The 18075-nt window shown below is 47.3% G+C and overlaps 1 protein-coding gene across 6 annotated transcripts in view; it reads left to right on the top strand.

Annotated features, from left to right (window-relative positions):
* The first annotated feature begins 11181 nt into the window (after positions 1–11181).
* Positions 11182–18075, top strand: part of AFF3 (ALF transcription elongation factor 3) — a 614141-nt gene continuing 607247 nt past the window's right edge. For 3 of the 6 annotated variants that reach the window (XM_075563237.1, XM_075563235.1, XM_075563239.1), the window contains exons 1-2: positions 11183–11356; positions 12231–12329. In XM_075563237.1, the coding sequence (XP_075419352.1) occupies positions 12277–12329 (53 nt within the window). In that variant the 5' untranslated portion in view covers positions 11183–11356; positions 12231–12276. Of the gene's footprint in view, positions 11357–12016; positions 12060–12230; positions 12330–18075 lie in introns of those variants that run through there. The other 3 variants (XM_075563240.1, XM_075563236.1, XM_075563238.1) reach the window with 2 other exon arrangements.

The raw sequence follows: 18075 nt of genomic DNA, 5'->3' as shown, positions 1-18075 counted from the left end.
AAATGATGGCTTCAGGACCAGTGGTGAGAGTGGTGATATTGGAGGGTGGAGGGAAAGTGGAGTAGAAAGGGGCAATCGATTATAAGGATCTACATATAACCTCCTCCCTGGGGCATGGACAACAGAAAAGTGGGTGAAGGGAGACAGTGTAAGACATGACAAAATAATAATAATTTATAAATTATCAAGGGTTCATGAGGGAAGAGGGAGGGGCGAGGGAGGGGTAAAATGAGGAGCTGATACCAAGGGTTTAAGTGGAGAGCAAATATTTTGAAACTGATGAGGGCAACAAGCGTACAAATGGGCTTGACACAACTGATTTATGTATGAATTGTGATGAGTTGTGTGAGCCCCAATAAAATAATTTTAAAAATAGTTTAGACTAATAATTTGAGGCCTAGGATGTTGCTATCTTTCTTCAAATTAGTATGTTCAATTCTTCCAGGTTCTTGGGCATTTGAAATTCAACTCCACACAATTTCCCAAAGTGAGAGAATTTGAAGCTGTATTTAGCTCTGAAAAGGGCATCTCTACCTTCACGTCCTCAGGGTTCATTCTTTAGGATTGTAGCTCAAGGAGGGGATTCACCATGGCCTGTTTTAGCTTGATGAGTTCACACTCACTGTTATCTCCTGAGCCTCAGAGGTCTCCATAATATGTCATCACTTCTTCACCACTACCACCAACATTAACCCACAAAGGGGACAGGGATCCTTAGCACCAGATTTACTTCCTTGGGTCTCAGTCCTTTCCTGGATCTTAGCTTTGTTTTAAATATATATATATATATATATATATATATATGTATATATATGACTGCTTTTAGATCAACTCAATAGATACATATGTGCTGTGAAAAAGAAAATTTTATTTGGATGTGAGTGACTAACTCCTACAGCAACTTTCACAGAATGGCTGTAAACCATGCTGTGTATTGGTTAAGAGTACAGATTTTGGAGCCAGCAAATGTGGTTCACATTCTTTCTCTGTTTCTACTAGCTGTCTAATTTTAGATAAGTTACTTACATTTTCTAATCCCTACATCCCTCATTGATAAAATGGGAATAATGGTGATAGCTCTTTTGTTGAAGAACAAATGAAATAATATCACAGAGGCTGTAATACATTGTTGGCACCTAATGTAAATACTTAATCTATGGCAATTATGTCTATTTAAGAAGAACTACTTAAATGTTGGTCATGGCTTTCAAAGATATTTTAGAATTAAATAGTTAATTTTATAAGATTCTTTCTGATGATGTATGGTATTTCAGGAAGGAATTCTTAGCTCATAGCTTTTGGGTTCTGACAACACCTGATCTGTAATTTTTCTATATCCAATTCTCAGCAATTTTTTTTACTGTATAACCCAGGGACCCAGTGGAATGCATCCATACATTCTTGGGTCAACTATAAGCAATAAGGAGGATTCTGGCTTAGCTCATAGGTAGCCTTACAGATTATCCCCATAAAGATATGGGTGGAGATCTGTCGTGGTTAAGGTTAAATGTCAATTTGACTGGGCCATGATTCTCAGTGGTTTGACAGTTATTTAATGATGTAATTATTCTCCATTTTGTGATATACTATAATTACCTCATAGGGTGCTATGTACGAGGAATTTCCTTGGGGATGTGGCCTGCATCGCATATATAAAGACATTCTGGAAAAGCTTTGTACTCATTCTGGATCCTGCATCTAGTTCATCCTCACCTGACCTCTGGTTCTTGGGACTTTAGGTATACGCCTGACATAATGCCTACAGATCTCAAATTTGTTTGTCTCCATAACCCTTCAGCCAGCTGCCTCCCATGTGACCTGCCGATCTTGGGCTCATCAGCGCCTACAGCTACTTGGGTCAGGAGAAGTCTCCAGGCTAATGTCTGACCCACAGATATGGGCCTTGATCGCATTGAAGAATGTTCATAATTAGGATTCAGTGTTGGTCTTGGTTGCTGGAAGATTTGGCACACGATGATGGAAGTCAAATTGGCATTAATGAGTGAAAGTTCATAACCTCCATCACTGCATGAACCCATTGGGTAGTGACAGGAGTGGTTGGGGAGGGAAGACGACTGGTTTCCATAGAATGTACCATTCTATCCACTCGATTGTTCAAATGGTCCTCTCCTGAGATTACCCTCTAGTGAGCATTCACATGAAACACAGATGTTTTCATTTCTTTCGTCTATTTAGAGAAGGGGTCCTCAAACTTTTAAAATAGGGGGTCAGTTCACATTCCCTCAGACCCGTTGGAGGGCTGGACTATAGTTAGAAAAAAAACCAAACTATGAACAAATTCCTATGCATACTGCACATATCTTATTTTGAAGTAAGAAAACAAATGGGGGAAAAACACCTGGCAGGCTGGATAAATGTCCTCGGCGGGCTGCATGTGGCCCGCAGGCAATAGTTTGAGGAAACTGATTTAGAGAGATGTAGCCACACATCTCTTCCCAGGCATCTTTGTCACCAATTTCCTAATTAGCTAAACCATTGGTCACGGCCCATGAATCACTATAAAGTCTCACACCTGGCCATTTCCCCTTCCAAGCAAAATGAACATACAAGCTTGGAGTTCTACCATTAGGAGGTTCTCCTTTTACCACAGGGAGGTAAGGTACCAGAAAGAGACTTCAGTGCTTCTGTAGTCCACTTTCCTTCTTTTTTCTGCCAGTATATCCTGTAAAACCTTCTGTAAGCCAGGCACTAGCTTTCTCTTCCTCAGTCAAATGATTATAGGCAATGCCCCATGAGGTCCTACATGCAGACTGGGAGAGGGAACGTCATGGGACAGAAGTGGAGGCTATAAGTATTTGGGTCACATTTCCATGTAACTTACTCTGTGTCTTCACACCCTACTCAAGCCTGGTCTCACATACATCACTTCCAGTTAATGATGCATGTTGTTCATGTCTACCTTCATGACTGTGCGGGTCAGACAAACAGGCCATGTGGTGAACCATATAGCCTCTATTCTCAAAAGAAGAGCTGTCATCTGCATAAGATGGTAGAATTCTGCTTCCAAATCCTAAGGCTTTCTGCTACCATCCATGGACTTACAGATGCCTTATTCAGCATCACGTGATCCCACACAGCATTGCTTCAGCCGAAGGAACTCATTTCATGGCAAATGAAGTACTGTAAGGGACGCATGCTCATGAAATTAGTTCTACCCTGTTCCCTATCTTCCTTAAGCAGCTGACTTATTAGAATGATGGAATGGCCTTCTAAAGACATGATTAGAGCACCAGCTGAGGGCAATGCCTTGCAGGATTGGACAGCCTTTTCCAGTAAGCTCTACACTAGTGTGTAATCTATGATGTTATTTCTCACATAACCAGAATTCATGGGTTCAGGAATCAAGGGGTGAAAATGGGAGTGGCACCACAATTGCTATGATTATTATGACAAAGCCTTTGCTTCCTTTACCCATGTCCCTATGCTCTGTGGGTCTATAAGTCTTAGTTCCAAAGGGAGGAATGTTCCTACAACACTGATTTCATTAATTTGGAAGTTTAGAATGTGCAAAGACCACATTGGCCTTCACTTGTCTCTGGATCAACAAGCAAAGAAAGGGGTTACCATATTGGCTGGTGTGATTAATGTTGATTACCAAGTGAAATTAGATTGATATTACATAATAGAGGTGAAGTAGAGTATGTCTGAAATACAAGAGATCTCTTAGAAGGTCTACTATTGCCATTACTACTATTACTATTGCCATTATTAAAGTCAATGGGAAATTACAACAACCCAATTCCAACATGAACCAGACTCTTCAGGAGTAAAGGTTTGGGTCACCCCACTGAGCAAAGCTGTACAATCTGCTGATGTGCTTTCTGAAAAAGATGGAATGGGTGATGGAAGAAGGAAGCTCTACTACCTTCTACTCCTACCTTTGTACTAGTTATGATCACATGACCAGTTGCAGAAACAAATATCAGAATTTTAAAAAGCATCTCTCCCTTATTTTGTTATATGTGTGCGCATCTGTTATCTTTCCTTCTTTATTTCATGCAACCAAGCCAACCATGCTTCTGCTGAATCCATCCAACTCCTGATAGGAGAGAGTAGATCTGCCCCAAAGGGTTTCCCATCTGTAACCCATCATGGGAATAGTACAAGATCAGACAGTGTTTTGTTCTATTATGTATGTTTTGATGGGTCAAGAAAGACTGATTTCGCTATGATGAATGTAGAAAGAAGAGAAACACATTATAACAGCAAGTAAGGAAGACCTTGAACACATCAATTCTCACCAGTGAAAACAACGAAAGTGGATTTGGAATTATCAGAGTGCAATAATATGTTAAGTAAAAGATTTAAATGTGTTTTGGGCTGATAATATTGTACAAAATCCATTGCCATAGAGTTGATTCCAAATTATGGTGACCCTATAGAGAACCTAGAGAGAAAGAGGGCTTTTTACTCATGCAAAAAGTTAAGAGTCTTGGAAACTCAGAGAGGCTGTTTTAGCCTGTCTTATAGGGTTGCTATGAGTCGGAATTGACTCAATGATAGTGAATTTGTTTGTTTTACATATAGAGTTCTTAAACAGTAAATCTTTACAGAGACAGACAGCATTATCTTTCTGCTGTGGAGCAGCTAGTGGGGTTGAATAGTTGACCTTTACAGTTAGTAAGCCAAAGGTGGCCTCACATAGTGCCCCCCTAGCTCTCGATATTCTGGTAAAGTCATCTAAAAGATGAGTGTCAGATGTCTGGGCGGTGCTTGCCACAGGCAGGCTTTTCTGTAGCTATGCCTCTGATGTGGGGAGGTCACTCGGAAGGCAATGACTTTTCTATCCGTTAGAACTGAGTTTAGATGCAAGAATCAAAACAGAACTGTAGTGGTCCATCCAATCAGGGTCTTATCCCCCACAGTCCACAGCTAGGGAGATGGCTCTAAGATGGTGCAATTATGTGAAGAAGGAATCAAAGTCTTAGTCCCCTTTTAACGCTAGTGCTTCCATCTGTGGTCTGTTTGTGGCTTCTGCTCTCATGGTCAAAGACGGCCGCTCTTTTGCATTCTGGACAAGAATACGGGGGACGGCATCAAGGAAAGGACAATGCTTTCTCCAGGAAAGTCCAGCTGACTCAAACTGATGTCTCATTGGCCAGGACGGCATCACGTGTCCAACTCTAGCTGAAAGAGATACTGGGAAATAGGTACTCAGTGGGACTTCTTGCATTTTGTTACTGATGAAAAAGGGATTGAATGCTGGGTAGGCAATCAGACAAACAAAAAATAGCTTGTTTTTCTCAAGCTGTTGTTAAGGAGGACTCTTCTGTTTCTTCTTTTTCTGGTCTCAAGCATGTCCAGGGTAGATTCTGAGCTGTGTAAGATATTTCAACTGGGAGGATGCTGTGAGGATCCTCTCTATACTGCTGCCTTTTACCCCCTCTCAAATTTCAATCCATTGAGATATAATTTGGAAATTTCTCTGTCTTCTGGCTGTAAGCCATCATTGTTCTACTAGTCATTTTCGTGTCCTCCTGCGGCTTCCTGGGGACCAGCCTCCTCTTGAATGCTCTCTGGTGCCACAGAGGAAAGAACCCAACCCCCACAGTTGTGTTGTGTCTTCTTTCCCTCAGTTCCCCTCAGACCCAAGCCTCCACCTCCTCCTCCTCCCTCTTGCTTTCTGTGACACTTAACAGCACATCTCTCCTGCTTGGAAGATCACACCTTGAGAATTGTTTCAGCCAAGAGGGAGGTCCCACAAGCAAAAGTTTATGGCGCTCCTGACATTCTCCAGGGACTCCTGTCTGGCAGGGCTCAGAAGGAACAACCTGAGAAACAAAAACGAAGGACAACTTTTTAGAATTGTCAGCACCAAGGAGCATCTGATTCAGCCTTCTCATGTTGCAAAGGGGGGCACAGAGGCCAGTTCAGAATGAGCGTCTCCCTCTAAGGGTGTTCTGGCAAAGTCACGGGGTCAAAACTGGGGGAAGGCAGGCTGGCTAGAGCGGCTCTCTATTCTGTCTCCTGCTTGTTCCTGCATTGCATTCATTATGTAAGCACCTGTGGGCCTGGGGAACGCTATATATATAATTGAGGGAACAGTTTGGGGAGCTGGTCTGGTATAATTGTAGCCAGATCCAAACCTCGCTTGGCCATGCTTTAGTTTGCGATGTTTACATACATGGCTCAGCTTTCTCACCTGTGAAATAAAGACAGTTAAGTCACATGGCTCATAGGGTTTGCTGGGAGGAGTAAATGCAATCAGTCCTTGGAACACTCCCCAGTACAGAGCAGTATAGAAATGTTGGCTATTTTTATAATTAGTCATTTCCCATTCTCATCAGGCTCAGAATCCTTGGACAGAGTCTGAACCCAGGGCACATCTTGGGGAAACAAGACAAAGAGCCAGGGGAGATGTTGCATTTCAAGTCAGGACAGGTAGTTCTTGTTACCAACACCAGGGAACCCCACAAAACAATGGGATTACCACCACCACCCTCCAAATAAAAAAAGGTCAGCGTGACGTGGAATACATTATCGAGGAGAAGAATTACTTTTCTGGTTTGCGCTTGTGAATACCCCATGACTTTCCGCCTACATTTTCGCGTTCAGCATGCTTGCTGGCTTTGTTTCGTTTGCTTTTTATAAATGCAGCACACTTCACTCAGTAGACTTTTCCCCCAATCAAATTAATATGTGGATCTACTGGACTATACAGGGAACAACTCACACCAAAGAAATATATGCATAGTGTCTTTACGCCAGATCAACTTAAAAAAATTTTTTAGGGCTGCTTTAACTGGAAAATTCTTTAATACCCTAAACAATGGTAGTAGGGTTGTCGGCCATATTTCAAAATGATCTTTGTCATGTTTGGTGCTCAAATGGCATGAACTACCCCCCGCCCCACTTCCGTACCCTCTCCCTAGGGTCACTTCCCCCTCTGCTTTCTCTGCCCTCCCTGCCCTCTGACCCTGCCCAGCTCTGCTGTTTCCACAGACTTCTGAATCTAATTAATGTCTTACTGCCTAGAGACGTGAATTATGTAGGCAGGAAGCTATTAGAAACTTCGGGAAGGTGCATTCCTCAAGGAGACCTGGTTCTGTACTGGTCTCCACCAAAGGAAGAATGCATATGGAGGGAGGAGGGAGGCCATGAAGTGTAAAACGCCAGTCATGCTTGCACAGCCAATGGACACCTTCGGCCTGATGAACAGATAGAGTCGTAGGAGCATCTTTTTGTCCCCTATCTGAGTAGGAAGTAGCCAATATGGAGGTTGGCTAAAGGGACCTAAACCAAAAAACTCACACTGAGGTCGTAGACCCCATGTGTGACTGAGCGCTGTGGGGTGAGTTTGTTTGTTCTTTATGGAAGCAGTTCACCAGGTCTTTCTTCCGCAACACTGAGGGACAGGTTCAAACGCATAGCCTTCCCATTATTAGCTGAGCATAAACCTGTTGTACCCCCAGGGACCAGCAGGTTGTTCCGCACAACCACCATCATGACACAGCTTCACTCCCCAGACTGTAGTCTTGCCCATCTCCTCCTCTTCTCACCCTCTCTTTTCAAGCTTGTTCACAATGATTTGTGGGGACAAGGACCTCAGACAAGGAGCCCCAGGGGTGTGAAGTCTCCGGCTGTTAACTGAAAGGCAGCTGCTAGAACCCACTCTGAAGCGTCACATGGAGAAAGACTTAGAGATCTATTTCCTTGAAGATTACAGCCAGGAAGGCCTTACAGAGAAGTTCTACTCTGGTCACATGGGATTGCTACGAGTCAGCATCAGCTCTATAGCACCTGGCAGCCTTACAAGGATCTTTGGAATGACGGAGAAGGATCTCTGGGCTGCAAGATGTTGTCAAGCCCTCCAAGATGGCAGGCAGGCAATGGGGGAGGGGGCCAGAGTGCTGAAGTTCTCCGCTAGAGGATACTGTCAGAGAGCCCAAGGCAGAGATGGTCCCTATGCCCCATGTTTCCATGGAAACGTAGGAGGAGTGATGACAGCCAGCACAGCCACACCATCTGCTCGGGACCTGGTGAATGATGAAAAAAAGGAAAAAGAGAAGAAAGAAAGACACCTACCTCAGATGCTGGGCTAGAACCACTCTGAGAAGCCCTGGGTGAGGAACAAGCCTGGCCTCCTCCGAACTTCTGGGTGGATCGAAGATCCATTCCATCCTGGGGCTCAACCTATGCGCATGTAATTAGCACAACTGAAAGCCTAGAGGGGTGATCCTGCAATCCCTAGACACACACACACACACACACACACACACACACACACACATACACACACGCCCACGGAGACTCTGGAAGAAGCGGAAGCAGAGGAGCATCGTAAGCACTCCTGAGCAGGAGTGTGTCTGCAGCGTTGTTGCCACTGGAGAGAACGGTGCAGCTCACACAATGCTCCAGGAGATGGTCTAGGCGCTGGAGAGTTTTAAGGGGCTCACATCACCTTCCAGTAAGACCACCTGCAGAGCTGGCTTTGGGCCCAGCATCTTTTGCTGGGGGGAAACTGGTGGGATTACATAATAGACGAGAAATCCCACCTGGTCTCAAAGGTAACCTGATTTGCAGGTCCGTCTCCCTGATAAAGCGTTTGTGAATAAAATCACACAGCTTCCTAGGTGTATTTAGAAGGAGACCTCTGTCGGCTGACCCCACAGCTTTGCTCCTTGGTTTGTTTGGGAGACTTCTTGTTGGCAGGACTCGAGTGGGACCCTCCCTACTGCACTCCTGTATCCACTCCAGATTGAGCAGGCCCTTTCTTTCCAGTGTTTGGCCTAAATAAATGAGCCTGAACTAGGCAGCTGAGCGGCCCCTCTTATTTAGCTGCCTCCCATGCCCCCCTTTCAGGAGCTTGGTGGCTTGTTCTAGTTCTCCAAGGTATTGCCTGTGCCTTTCCCTGGAGGAAAGCCCCTCAGGTCATAGGTCTTTAATATGCACAAAAGCTGCATCAGCTTCATGGGAACCACCTGTTTGTTTGTTTTTTAATTGAGGTAGTCTCTTGCTCCTTTTAAAAATTCTTCCCTTCTAATTCCAACATTCGAATGCCTGAAAGTTGAAGTCCTTCCATTTCCCTCCCCACGTTTCTTTTTGTTTGAATGAGGGGGCTTGCTTCCAAAAGTTTGTAGGAAAATTCCATTCTCTTTTCACTCAGTTGTTCCATGAACTTCTTGAAGCACCTTCATATTAAGGATGTACATTTCTGACAACTAGATCTAGCATTTGTACCCAGGGGATACTGGGAATGTCTTCATAAGCCAGAGAAATAACATTAATAAAAAGATCTCCAGATAAAGGCTCTTGTTAACCATTCTATATTTTACGCGTAAAAAACCACGAGTTTAGATTTATTTGCATGATGTGGTGGTAAAAAGAAATGGAATCAACAGCTATTATTTGGGTTTCCTCAATATCCAACTCCCCCACTCCCCCCTCCCCCCTGACCCCCAGAAAAGGAACACAAAAGCTTACTAAAAATAAAAGCACACAAGATACTGGCCTCATGTCAGAGGCCTCCAACAGAAAACAACAGCTATTCCTGAAGAGATGAACCATGTTAAAAACCCACAGCGAAATTGCTGGAGGTTCAAGAATGCTCCTATCTGAACAGGAGGCTCTATGTTTAAATTCAGATCTCTCTCCCCATTAGTCGTCCATGGGCAGTGAGGGAGAGGCACTTTGATGGGGAAACTGCCTCCCGTGCCTTTATCTTCAGGCCCTTTTGCTGAGGGTAAGTCTGTATCTTGAGCATCAAGCCCCGTGTGGGACTCACAGTAAACACAGTTCTGTTTGTTCTTCAGCCTCCCTTCTTTGTATAAACAGATGTGGTGGGAAGGGAAGGAAAGCCAGATCCCTGTGCAGGGCAGGTCTCCTTTCTGGAGAAGCCTCCTCCCAGGCTGCAGCCCAGAGCACAAGAACAGGATGGACGCATTTCTGGTCTAGGCAGTGGGACTTGCAGTTCTTCCAGAGAGGGGCTGTTCCTTTCGCTCTCCTCCACCCCCACCCCCACCCCCATCCTTTGTTCCTGAGAATGCTGTCTGGTTGTCTCAGGAATCTCACTTTTGCCAGAGCGAACATTAGCAAGCAAGGCTTACTGCAAAAGAGGTATCAGGAAGGCATATTTACGCCCCTTCCGACTCCCTCTCCAAATGCATTCTCAAATAGACTGGGATTGGGGAAGGCTGCCCTTTGCACCTGTACTTTCTCCTACATTCCCATTTTCTTTGTTCTTCCGTAGCCTTCTGACTATCCTCGATTAACCAGGGAGGTTTCCAGGGGCTGGGAGTTGCCAGCGTGTAAAGTAACAATTCCATTTTCTCAAACTATGTTTACGCCGAATCTGCCTTAATTTATCGTTCAGAGGGGTGGGGCAGTTGAACATTTTGTAATTCAACCCCAAGTAGGGTTTCCTGGTTTCCTCTGCGAAATGTCCAGACATCGGTCTGTTAACCCTTCCATACCAGGGAGCATTAAGTGCTAAGACCATAAGCTGAAAGGTTGGAGGTTAAACCCGCTCAGACAGGCCGCGTGACCTGCTTCAGAAAGGCGACCTCCTGGAAAACCCCTTTGGGACAGTTCTACTGTGCACACGTGAGGCCTTCAGAATCAACCGGACAGGCCATGATCATTAACAATAACATACACAGAGGCTGGTGAGGGGAGATAGGTGAATCCTAGACTTGAGGATGGGGCCCCTGGAGGGGTCCTGTGACTTCTGCCACAGAATGGAATCTGGATCTCTGGTGACCCCACTGAGTGCTGCTTCTTGTCACAGGAGAGACAAAGGGGGAGAGTACAGGAAAGGGCTCCCTTAGGCCAGGAAGCCAGAGGTGTGGTGGAAGCAGCGGGGCACAACAGCAGGAGGCTGTTCTATGCGATCCTGTGCTGCTCTCTCCAGGAATTTTCTGGAATCCTCCTGAGGGAGGCTCCCAGAGCTGTGGCCCAGAGGAGGAGTGAACCAGGGGACAAGGAGAGGTTCCGAGTCAGCTGTAGAGAAATCTTGTCGTGGTCCTGGGGCAGCTCTAGGCTTATTATTATGTCTACTGAAGTAAGCAAGGAATAGAAAAAGGCAAAAAAAATTTTTTTTCAGAAAAATAAATAATACTGACATGATTTTTTTTTTAGGAGCCAAAAGTTGATTCCCTATCATCCTCGCAGCTGACAACACACACTGCTTTCCTGACGTGAGAAGGGGCAGGAGAGTTTGCAGTGTACACCCAGAGGCCTCATTCCCATTCCCGGTAGGAAAAAGAGAAGCGGCTGGTTTCCAGAGACTAGACAGCTGGCGACCCCACAGCGGGCCACTCCACAGCTTGAGGGCAGAGCTGGACCTGACCGACGTGGCTCCCCGGCCCCGTTATTTCACGTAACTTGGGGACTCCAGGTATTTTAAACATATTGTTTCCGTCCTTGGTGTGGGCTGCAGGGAACCCCCACTGCTCCTTCCCCGGGCATGGAATTTCCCAGCACCCACTCCTGGTCCTCAAGGCACCACGGCCCCAGGGAGCGTCCCAGGGTCAAGCGAATTTTGTGCCCACAGAGAAGTGCGTGAAGACCGGGGCAGCGGCGGGAGGGGCCGGGCGAAGGCGAGCCAGGGATGCGGGGCCGGGAACACCTTAGCGCCCCCCACCCCCTCCACCACCACTTCGCCACCGCCTCCTTCCCATTCTCCCCCTCGCTCGCGGGGCAGCGCTGGCGACCCCGGGCTTGCCCAAGGCTCGCCCGGCGGACGGCGGGGCTCCGGGGGAAGAGCGGCCAGGATGCCGCGCGGCCTGCGAGGGCAGGCGGACACCTAGGAGCCGCGCGGGGAGCCGAGGGGCGCGCGGGGCGGGCGCGGCACGGGGACCGGGGCGCGCGCGCGCCTCGACCTCGCCCGCGCACACGCGCCTCCCGGAGGAGAAAGAGGCGGGCGCAGGGCTCCGCGGCGGCGGCGGCGGCGGCTGCAGCGAGCCGGGCCGCCGCGAGGGAGGGCGGCAGGGAGGAGGGGCGTGCAGAGGGCCCGGGCGGGGGGAGGCGGCGGCGGCGGCGGCGGCGCGGCGAGCTCGCCGCTCTCTCGTGAGTGTGTCTGCGCGCGAGCCGGCGAGCGGGTGAGTGCGCCTGCCGCTAGCTAGCGCCGGGCCGGCGGGCGCGGAGTGCAGGGCGGGGGCGCCGGGAGCCCCCCACCGCGGGCACGGGCGGCGGGCGGGCGGCGGCGGCGGCAGGGGCTCCGGCGCGTCCGGCCGGGATGCACCTTGAGCGCGCGGCGCCTTTCGTTGCAGCGCGCGGGTGGCCCGAGCTTCGGCGGCGGCGCTGACACCTCCCACCATGGACAGCTTCGACTTAGCCCTGCTCCAGGAATGGGACCTCGAGTCGCTGTGGTGAGTGCCCGTGCCACCCTGGGCAGGCGGGGGTGGCCGCGGCGGCGCACTGGCCCTCACCTGGGTGGTGGGGGGCCGGGGGACCGCTCCAGGAGGCCGGCTGCCGTGGGGGTGGGGAGGGTCGGGGGTGCCCGCCTCGCCGGTTCCTTTCTGCCTCCGGCGGGTAGATGCTCCGCAGCCCGCCTCCCTCCCTGTCTTGTCTTCTTGGCCCCCTTTCTCGTCCCTCCCCTGCCCCCCCCCCCCGTGTTACTCGCACCAGCCCCGGGCGAGCGGGGGGGGGGGGGCGGGTGCTGGCGATCTGGGTAGCCAGAAGCAAGGCGAAGGCATGGGGAGAAACCCTATTTCTAGAACGTGTCACTAGTGCCTGGGGATCCACCCCTCGGACCCCCAGCCCCCCCCCCCCACCGTTCCTGTGATTGCACCCCTCCCTCCCATGGGTCGGAGGGCTTCTGGTTCACACCAGCGGCCCCCACCCCTCCAGTGGGTGCTGCCTAGAAGTGCCCTAGAGGATGCTTCAGTTGCCTGCCTGCCTGCGCTAGGTCTCAGCGACCGTGGCCGCATCCTCCCAGTCTCACCCACCCACTTCCACCCCAGATGGGAAAGCGAACACCCAGGGCAGGGGCCCAAGGCAGGAGGCGAGGGGGTCTCCGTTCGTTCGGGAATTCCAGAGGCCCTGGCTGGGAGACTCTTGATTCCTCGAGGTTTACCATTCCTCTGGGCCCTTTTCTTCACACCTCAGCACAGTTCTACTCCCCACCCCACCCCACCCGAGTCTAGTCCAGTGTGTCTCCCATTATGGCGTGCACAGCTCGCGGCCCGGCGCCTGGAACTCCGGTCTGGTTCTGTTGCTCAGGTTTCTCACATGGAAGAGCCGCTATAGGTAAATCGGCGCTCCAATCGGTTCCTTTCCAGTTGAGGTGTCTTAAAACGCCCATTGGCTGCTTCAGCATCCCTCTTATCTATCCCCTCCGGCTCGCAGTCTCCTAAATGTTTCCAGCCAGCCTCTTCAGGTGGTGGAATGACTGCCTCGGTATTCCTAGAGGGATTTGTGTTATGCTTAATATTTACGGGGATGAGCATCTGCTGGAACAAGCATATTAACTGCACTCTTTTCTGCCTCTGGTAATCGCTTATTTGAAGAACTGTAGGGTTGGTTAAAATTATTTATTTTTTTCTTTAATTCAGTAAAAGAGTTCACATGTGTCTAAAACGGCAAGTCGTGTGTGCATGAATATGCAGCACCCAGTTTCAAAGCTAAACTGCATATGATTTATAGACCATATAGATGATATGTGGGTACATGACTGTTCTCAGTGATTTAGGCAGCCAGTGACTTTTATTTTCCAAAAGACAGGTGTAGCAAAATAAACTGGACACAAAGCTAGCGCATTTTTGAGCAGTTTCTTATAAAAGGCCCCGGGATGAGTAAGTATAGGCTGCTCTGCATAATACTGGCGCCTATAAAACACATAAGGATGGGTCCTAATGTAATAAAAGTTTTATATATTACACTGGAAACTTCAAAGAGGCAGTGTGGAAAGAATATGAAACATGTTATTACTCTATAAAAGTTGCTAATTACCGTGTTGCTGCTCCTGGGGTGATTGCAGCCTTTCATTTACAGATACCTATTATTTTACCGGTTTACACTTAGAAATGTTGGTTTCTGGCACAAGTTCAAAAGGTTTCCAGATAACAACTGTACTTTAAAAGTGACTTTTGCTTTTTAAGAGAGTCTTCTTCAGTCAAAGGGAAGAACTTAATTGTTTCAGGATATTTTCACACTGCTTATCGGCTTGCTGGCTCATATCGAAAGCCCCTCACGGTGTTGAGAAGTGAAACGGGGAGATTACCAGTCATACTGTTGGCTCGTTGCCATTACAGGCCCAAGCTCTCCTGCTCTGTACATCCTTCGTGCCCAGCCAAGCGACCTGGGGGATGGTTGCTTATGAAAGGTGTGTTAAATCAATTAGAAATCTGTGGTCACCACCGTACATTGATTATTTTAAGCAAGGACAGAGGCACTCTTTATAAAAAGTGGCTTTTCTGTGGCCCGATTTGCAGTTATAGGCACCCTTCATCAGCCTTGGAGCGTGCACCATTGCTGACGACAATGTCGCCGGACAGTCGGCCTGACTGGGCAGCAGTCCTCGCTTGGGAGCTGCGCCATTTCCATTTTGTAACTGTATGTTTCTGATAAGTTAGTGACAAGCCAGCCCCCTGAGGCTGCATTCCTGACAGCCATTTGCTCAGTGAGGTGGATGAGTTTTGGGGATGGCATTTTCTAAGGCAGTTTTATGGTTCCTTTTTAAGTTGTTAAGTTTATGGTTTACTTTTGGAGCTTATGCCAAGGCCAGAAGCAACCTTGGTGCCATCGAGTCGATTCTGACTCACTTTGCAGGGCAGAGTCCACTGTTCCACTTCCGGGTTTCCGAGGCTGTAAGTCTTCATGGGAGTAGAAAGCCTCGTCTTTTTTCCTGCAGGGTGACTGGTGGGTTTGAACTGCTGACCTTGCAGTTAGCAGAGCTTATTGGTAATACAAACCAACTACAATTGAGAGCTTTATGCGTGTCTGATGGTTTTTTAGCTATTGTTGCCTTATTTTAATTTCATAACACGCCTGGAGGGAGGAAGTGGTAGTACCCCCATTTTATAGATGAGCAAGAAGAGCGTCCTGTTAAATGACTTTTCTGGGGTGATAAACTCAAATTTATCAGCCACTTACGTGTTGGGCTGCTAATTGCAAGGTCAGCAGTTTGAAACCGCCAGCCACTCTGTGGGAGAATAATGAAGCTTTCTACTCCTATAAAGAGTTACAGCCTTGGAAACCCACAGGGGAAGGTCTACCCTGTCCTACAGGGTTGCTATGAGTTGGCATTAACTTGATGACAATGAGGGTTTTTTTTTGGGGGGGGGGCGGGCTTTGTGCTGAGGGCATTTCGTTACATGTTTTTAAATTCATTTAATTTTCCTTACAACCTTGTGATGTCATTTTTATTTTAGATATAGGGTAAGTGAGGATCAGAGAGGTCCGGTAACCTGCCCAGGATCAAACATTTAAAAGTTCAGGAGCCATGTTCTGACCACACTTAGTTTCAAAGCCCAGGGTTTTGCCTTCAAATCTAGTACAGTTTCTAGAGCCTTGTAGATGCGTCTTGGTTTATGGTAGCAGCTTGGAAATTACTGAGCGAGTTTTTGATGAGCTAGAAATTAAAGTTCTGATAAAATACCAAGAGAAGCAAAGGTCAGAGGGCAAAAGTTGAATTGATCCTAAGTTTATAATCCAAAAAACAAATTACCACAATTGTGGAAATACTGCTTGCTCTGTATACATGAACTAGAAAGCAAATTTTAAATAAAAATCATGTAAAGCTTTTCCCTCATTGGAGGCTGTCACTGATTAATGGCAAAATATAATTTTATTTTTTCCTTAAACAGCCCCCCACTTTTTTCTGTATGGTGAACCTCCTTTTCCAAGAAAAACAAATGTCGTTGGTTAGTGGTGTTGTGGATTTGAATCCAAGCTGTCTTCTTTGAGGGGTCATAGAAATGCCTTCACCAGACTGTCCAGACCTTGTTAAAGAAGGGGTACAGCCATGGTCTACAGGACCCCGCTGGACAAATCATTTGGCGATTCAAAGACCACTTCCCCTTTCTCCTTGCAAGCCAGTTCCTCCCTGCTGCTCCACTGGAAGACACCCCCACTTAATGCTTAAGGTGGGTATTTTGAACCTGAATTAACCAGATAGCCAGTTCAGTTTTTAAGCTGTGTCTTCAGGTTGAGAGGGGCAGTCCAAATTTCCACCTGCAATCCCACTTGCCATTTCTGGTTTTTGAAGCAGGTGGAGAGCTCGTAACAAGATGGAGGGGCTCATTGCGTAGCCCTGACTCCAGCCGAGCTGAGGTCTGGGGTCAGTTGATCAAGCCAGGTGTCAAGAGGATCATTGTCTCTTCTGTACACACCTCCCACCCCACTCACCCGGCTCTTTCTCCTGCTCTCCGCTTGTCTTTGATGGGCTATTAGGCCTGCAGGCCAGTCCTTGGGGCCTATATTGTAATGGGCAGCCCCTTTACCAGGCTAAGCACGGCTGTTGTTTGTTCATTTCAACAATTATTGATCATCTATTAAGTACAGGATTTTGTTCCAATTGCTGTAGATGATTAAAACGTGAGTTGTGCTTGTTACATTGTCTAGTAGTGGAAATGGGATGACTACGTAAATAAAAAGGAAGTTTTCAACATCAGTGATTCAAAGTGAGAAAGACCGTATTTGAAGCTGGGTGGGTGGTGGGGGAGGGAAAGAGGAAAAATCGAACTTAAAAAAAAAAACAACAAACCAGGCTTCCATGGAAAGGTGGCCTTTGAACTAAGCCTTGGAAGATGAATGGGATTTTTACAGACAGTGGGGGTAGGGGTATTGAGAGGACATAGAGGCATCTTGCGCAAAGAAAGAACTTGAACAAAGGCTTTCATGGTGTCTCTGAAAGATCCTTTTATGAATCATGGTGGAATTACCTATACTGAGTGTTCCAAAGATTTAGAACTTTCTTATCATGAAGTGGTTTCGGTGAATGAGTAAAGTTTGTTCACTAAGAGTTTAATCAGAGTTGTAGTTAATCTCCTTTAAATATAAACACATTTTCGTTATTGGGGAGAGAGTCTGGAAATACAATAGTAAATATGCAGGTCCTCCACACTGCCACCCACCCCCAGTCTCCAATAGCTTCACGTAAGCCAGAACCTATTTTTGTTGTTGTTAAAATAGGCATTATACTTTGTATTCTCTCCCGTCGGACCTCTGATACTATAATAAATGGATTGTCGCCTCCTCATCAATTAGTTCAATAAGCATTCCTTGAGCATCAGGCATTCCGCGAGGATAGGTGCAGCAGGGCCGTCCGTGGCTTTCAAGCTTCTTAGACCGTGACCCACAGTAGCAAATATGTTAACATTTCAGCCTGCTACAGTTGCGTGCATGGCACACACACACACACACACACACGCGCAACTGTGAAGTTTCATAAGACACCTTTACTGTGTATGATGTACTGTGATATTTTTATTTCCTACTTAAAAAAATATTTCCCCACTCATGGGTTAAAACTCAAAGTTAAAAAACAACAACATGAAAGCAAGATGCTAAGGAGAGAGAGATTTCCAGTGGGAACTTACAGGAGCACAAACCACCAACATAAATAACTGCAGCACAAAGCCAGCTCAGTGGGGGCATGGGTACTTCCTGGTGTGAGATGAAGAGATCTTCATGGCAGAGTGACATTTGAAATGGATCCTGGACATGTATTTTAAGAGGAGGGAAATAAAGGGAGGGCTTTCTACACGAGCGAAGCCTATGGAAAGCAATATGGAGGGAATGAAGTTTGGAGCTTGCTTGGAGGAGACAGTTATTCACTAACTCCTCCAGGTGAGCCGGGCGGTGAAGCAGAACTGCCCACAACTTGATCTCTGAGTGAGTGCTTTCCAGTAGGGGCCACTCTCCGTTCTCTTGAAATCAACTGCTCCTGGGTCCTGGCTCAAGCTGTGGATTGTTCCAGGTCTTTATGGAGACCCTAAATGGTGCCAGAAAACTTGCCCAGATCCTGATTTTTACCCTTCATTGCCATGACCATTTTGACCCCCAGACCCAGCAAGCAGCGAACATTTTGGGACCTATCCCCTTTGCCCCTATTCTGGGTCAAATGGGGTGCCTGGGTGGTGCTGTTGATTAATGTGGTCAGTTACTCACTGA

Source organism: Tenrec ecaudatus, chromosome 11 (assembly GCF_050624435.1).
Source record: "Tenrec ecaudatus isolate mTenEca1 chromosome 11, mTenEca1.hap1, whole genome shotgun sequence".
In the NCBI taxonomy this organism is placed as follows: Eukaryota; Metazoa; Chordata; class Mammalia; order Afrosoricida; family Tenrecidae; genus Tenrec; species Tenrec ecaudatus.
This window is presented reverse-complemented; position numbering and strand designations above follow the sequence as displayed.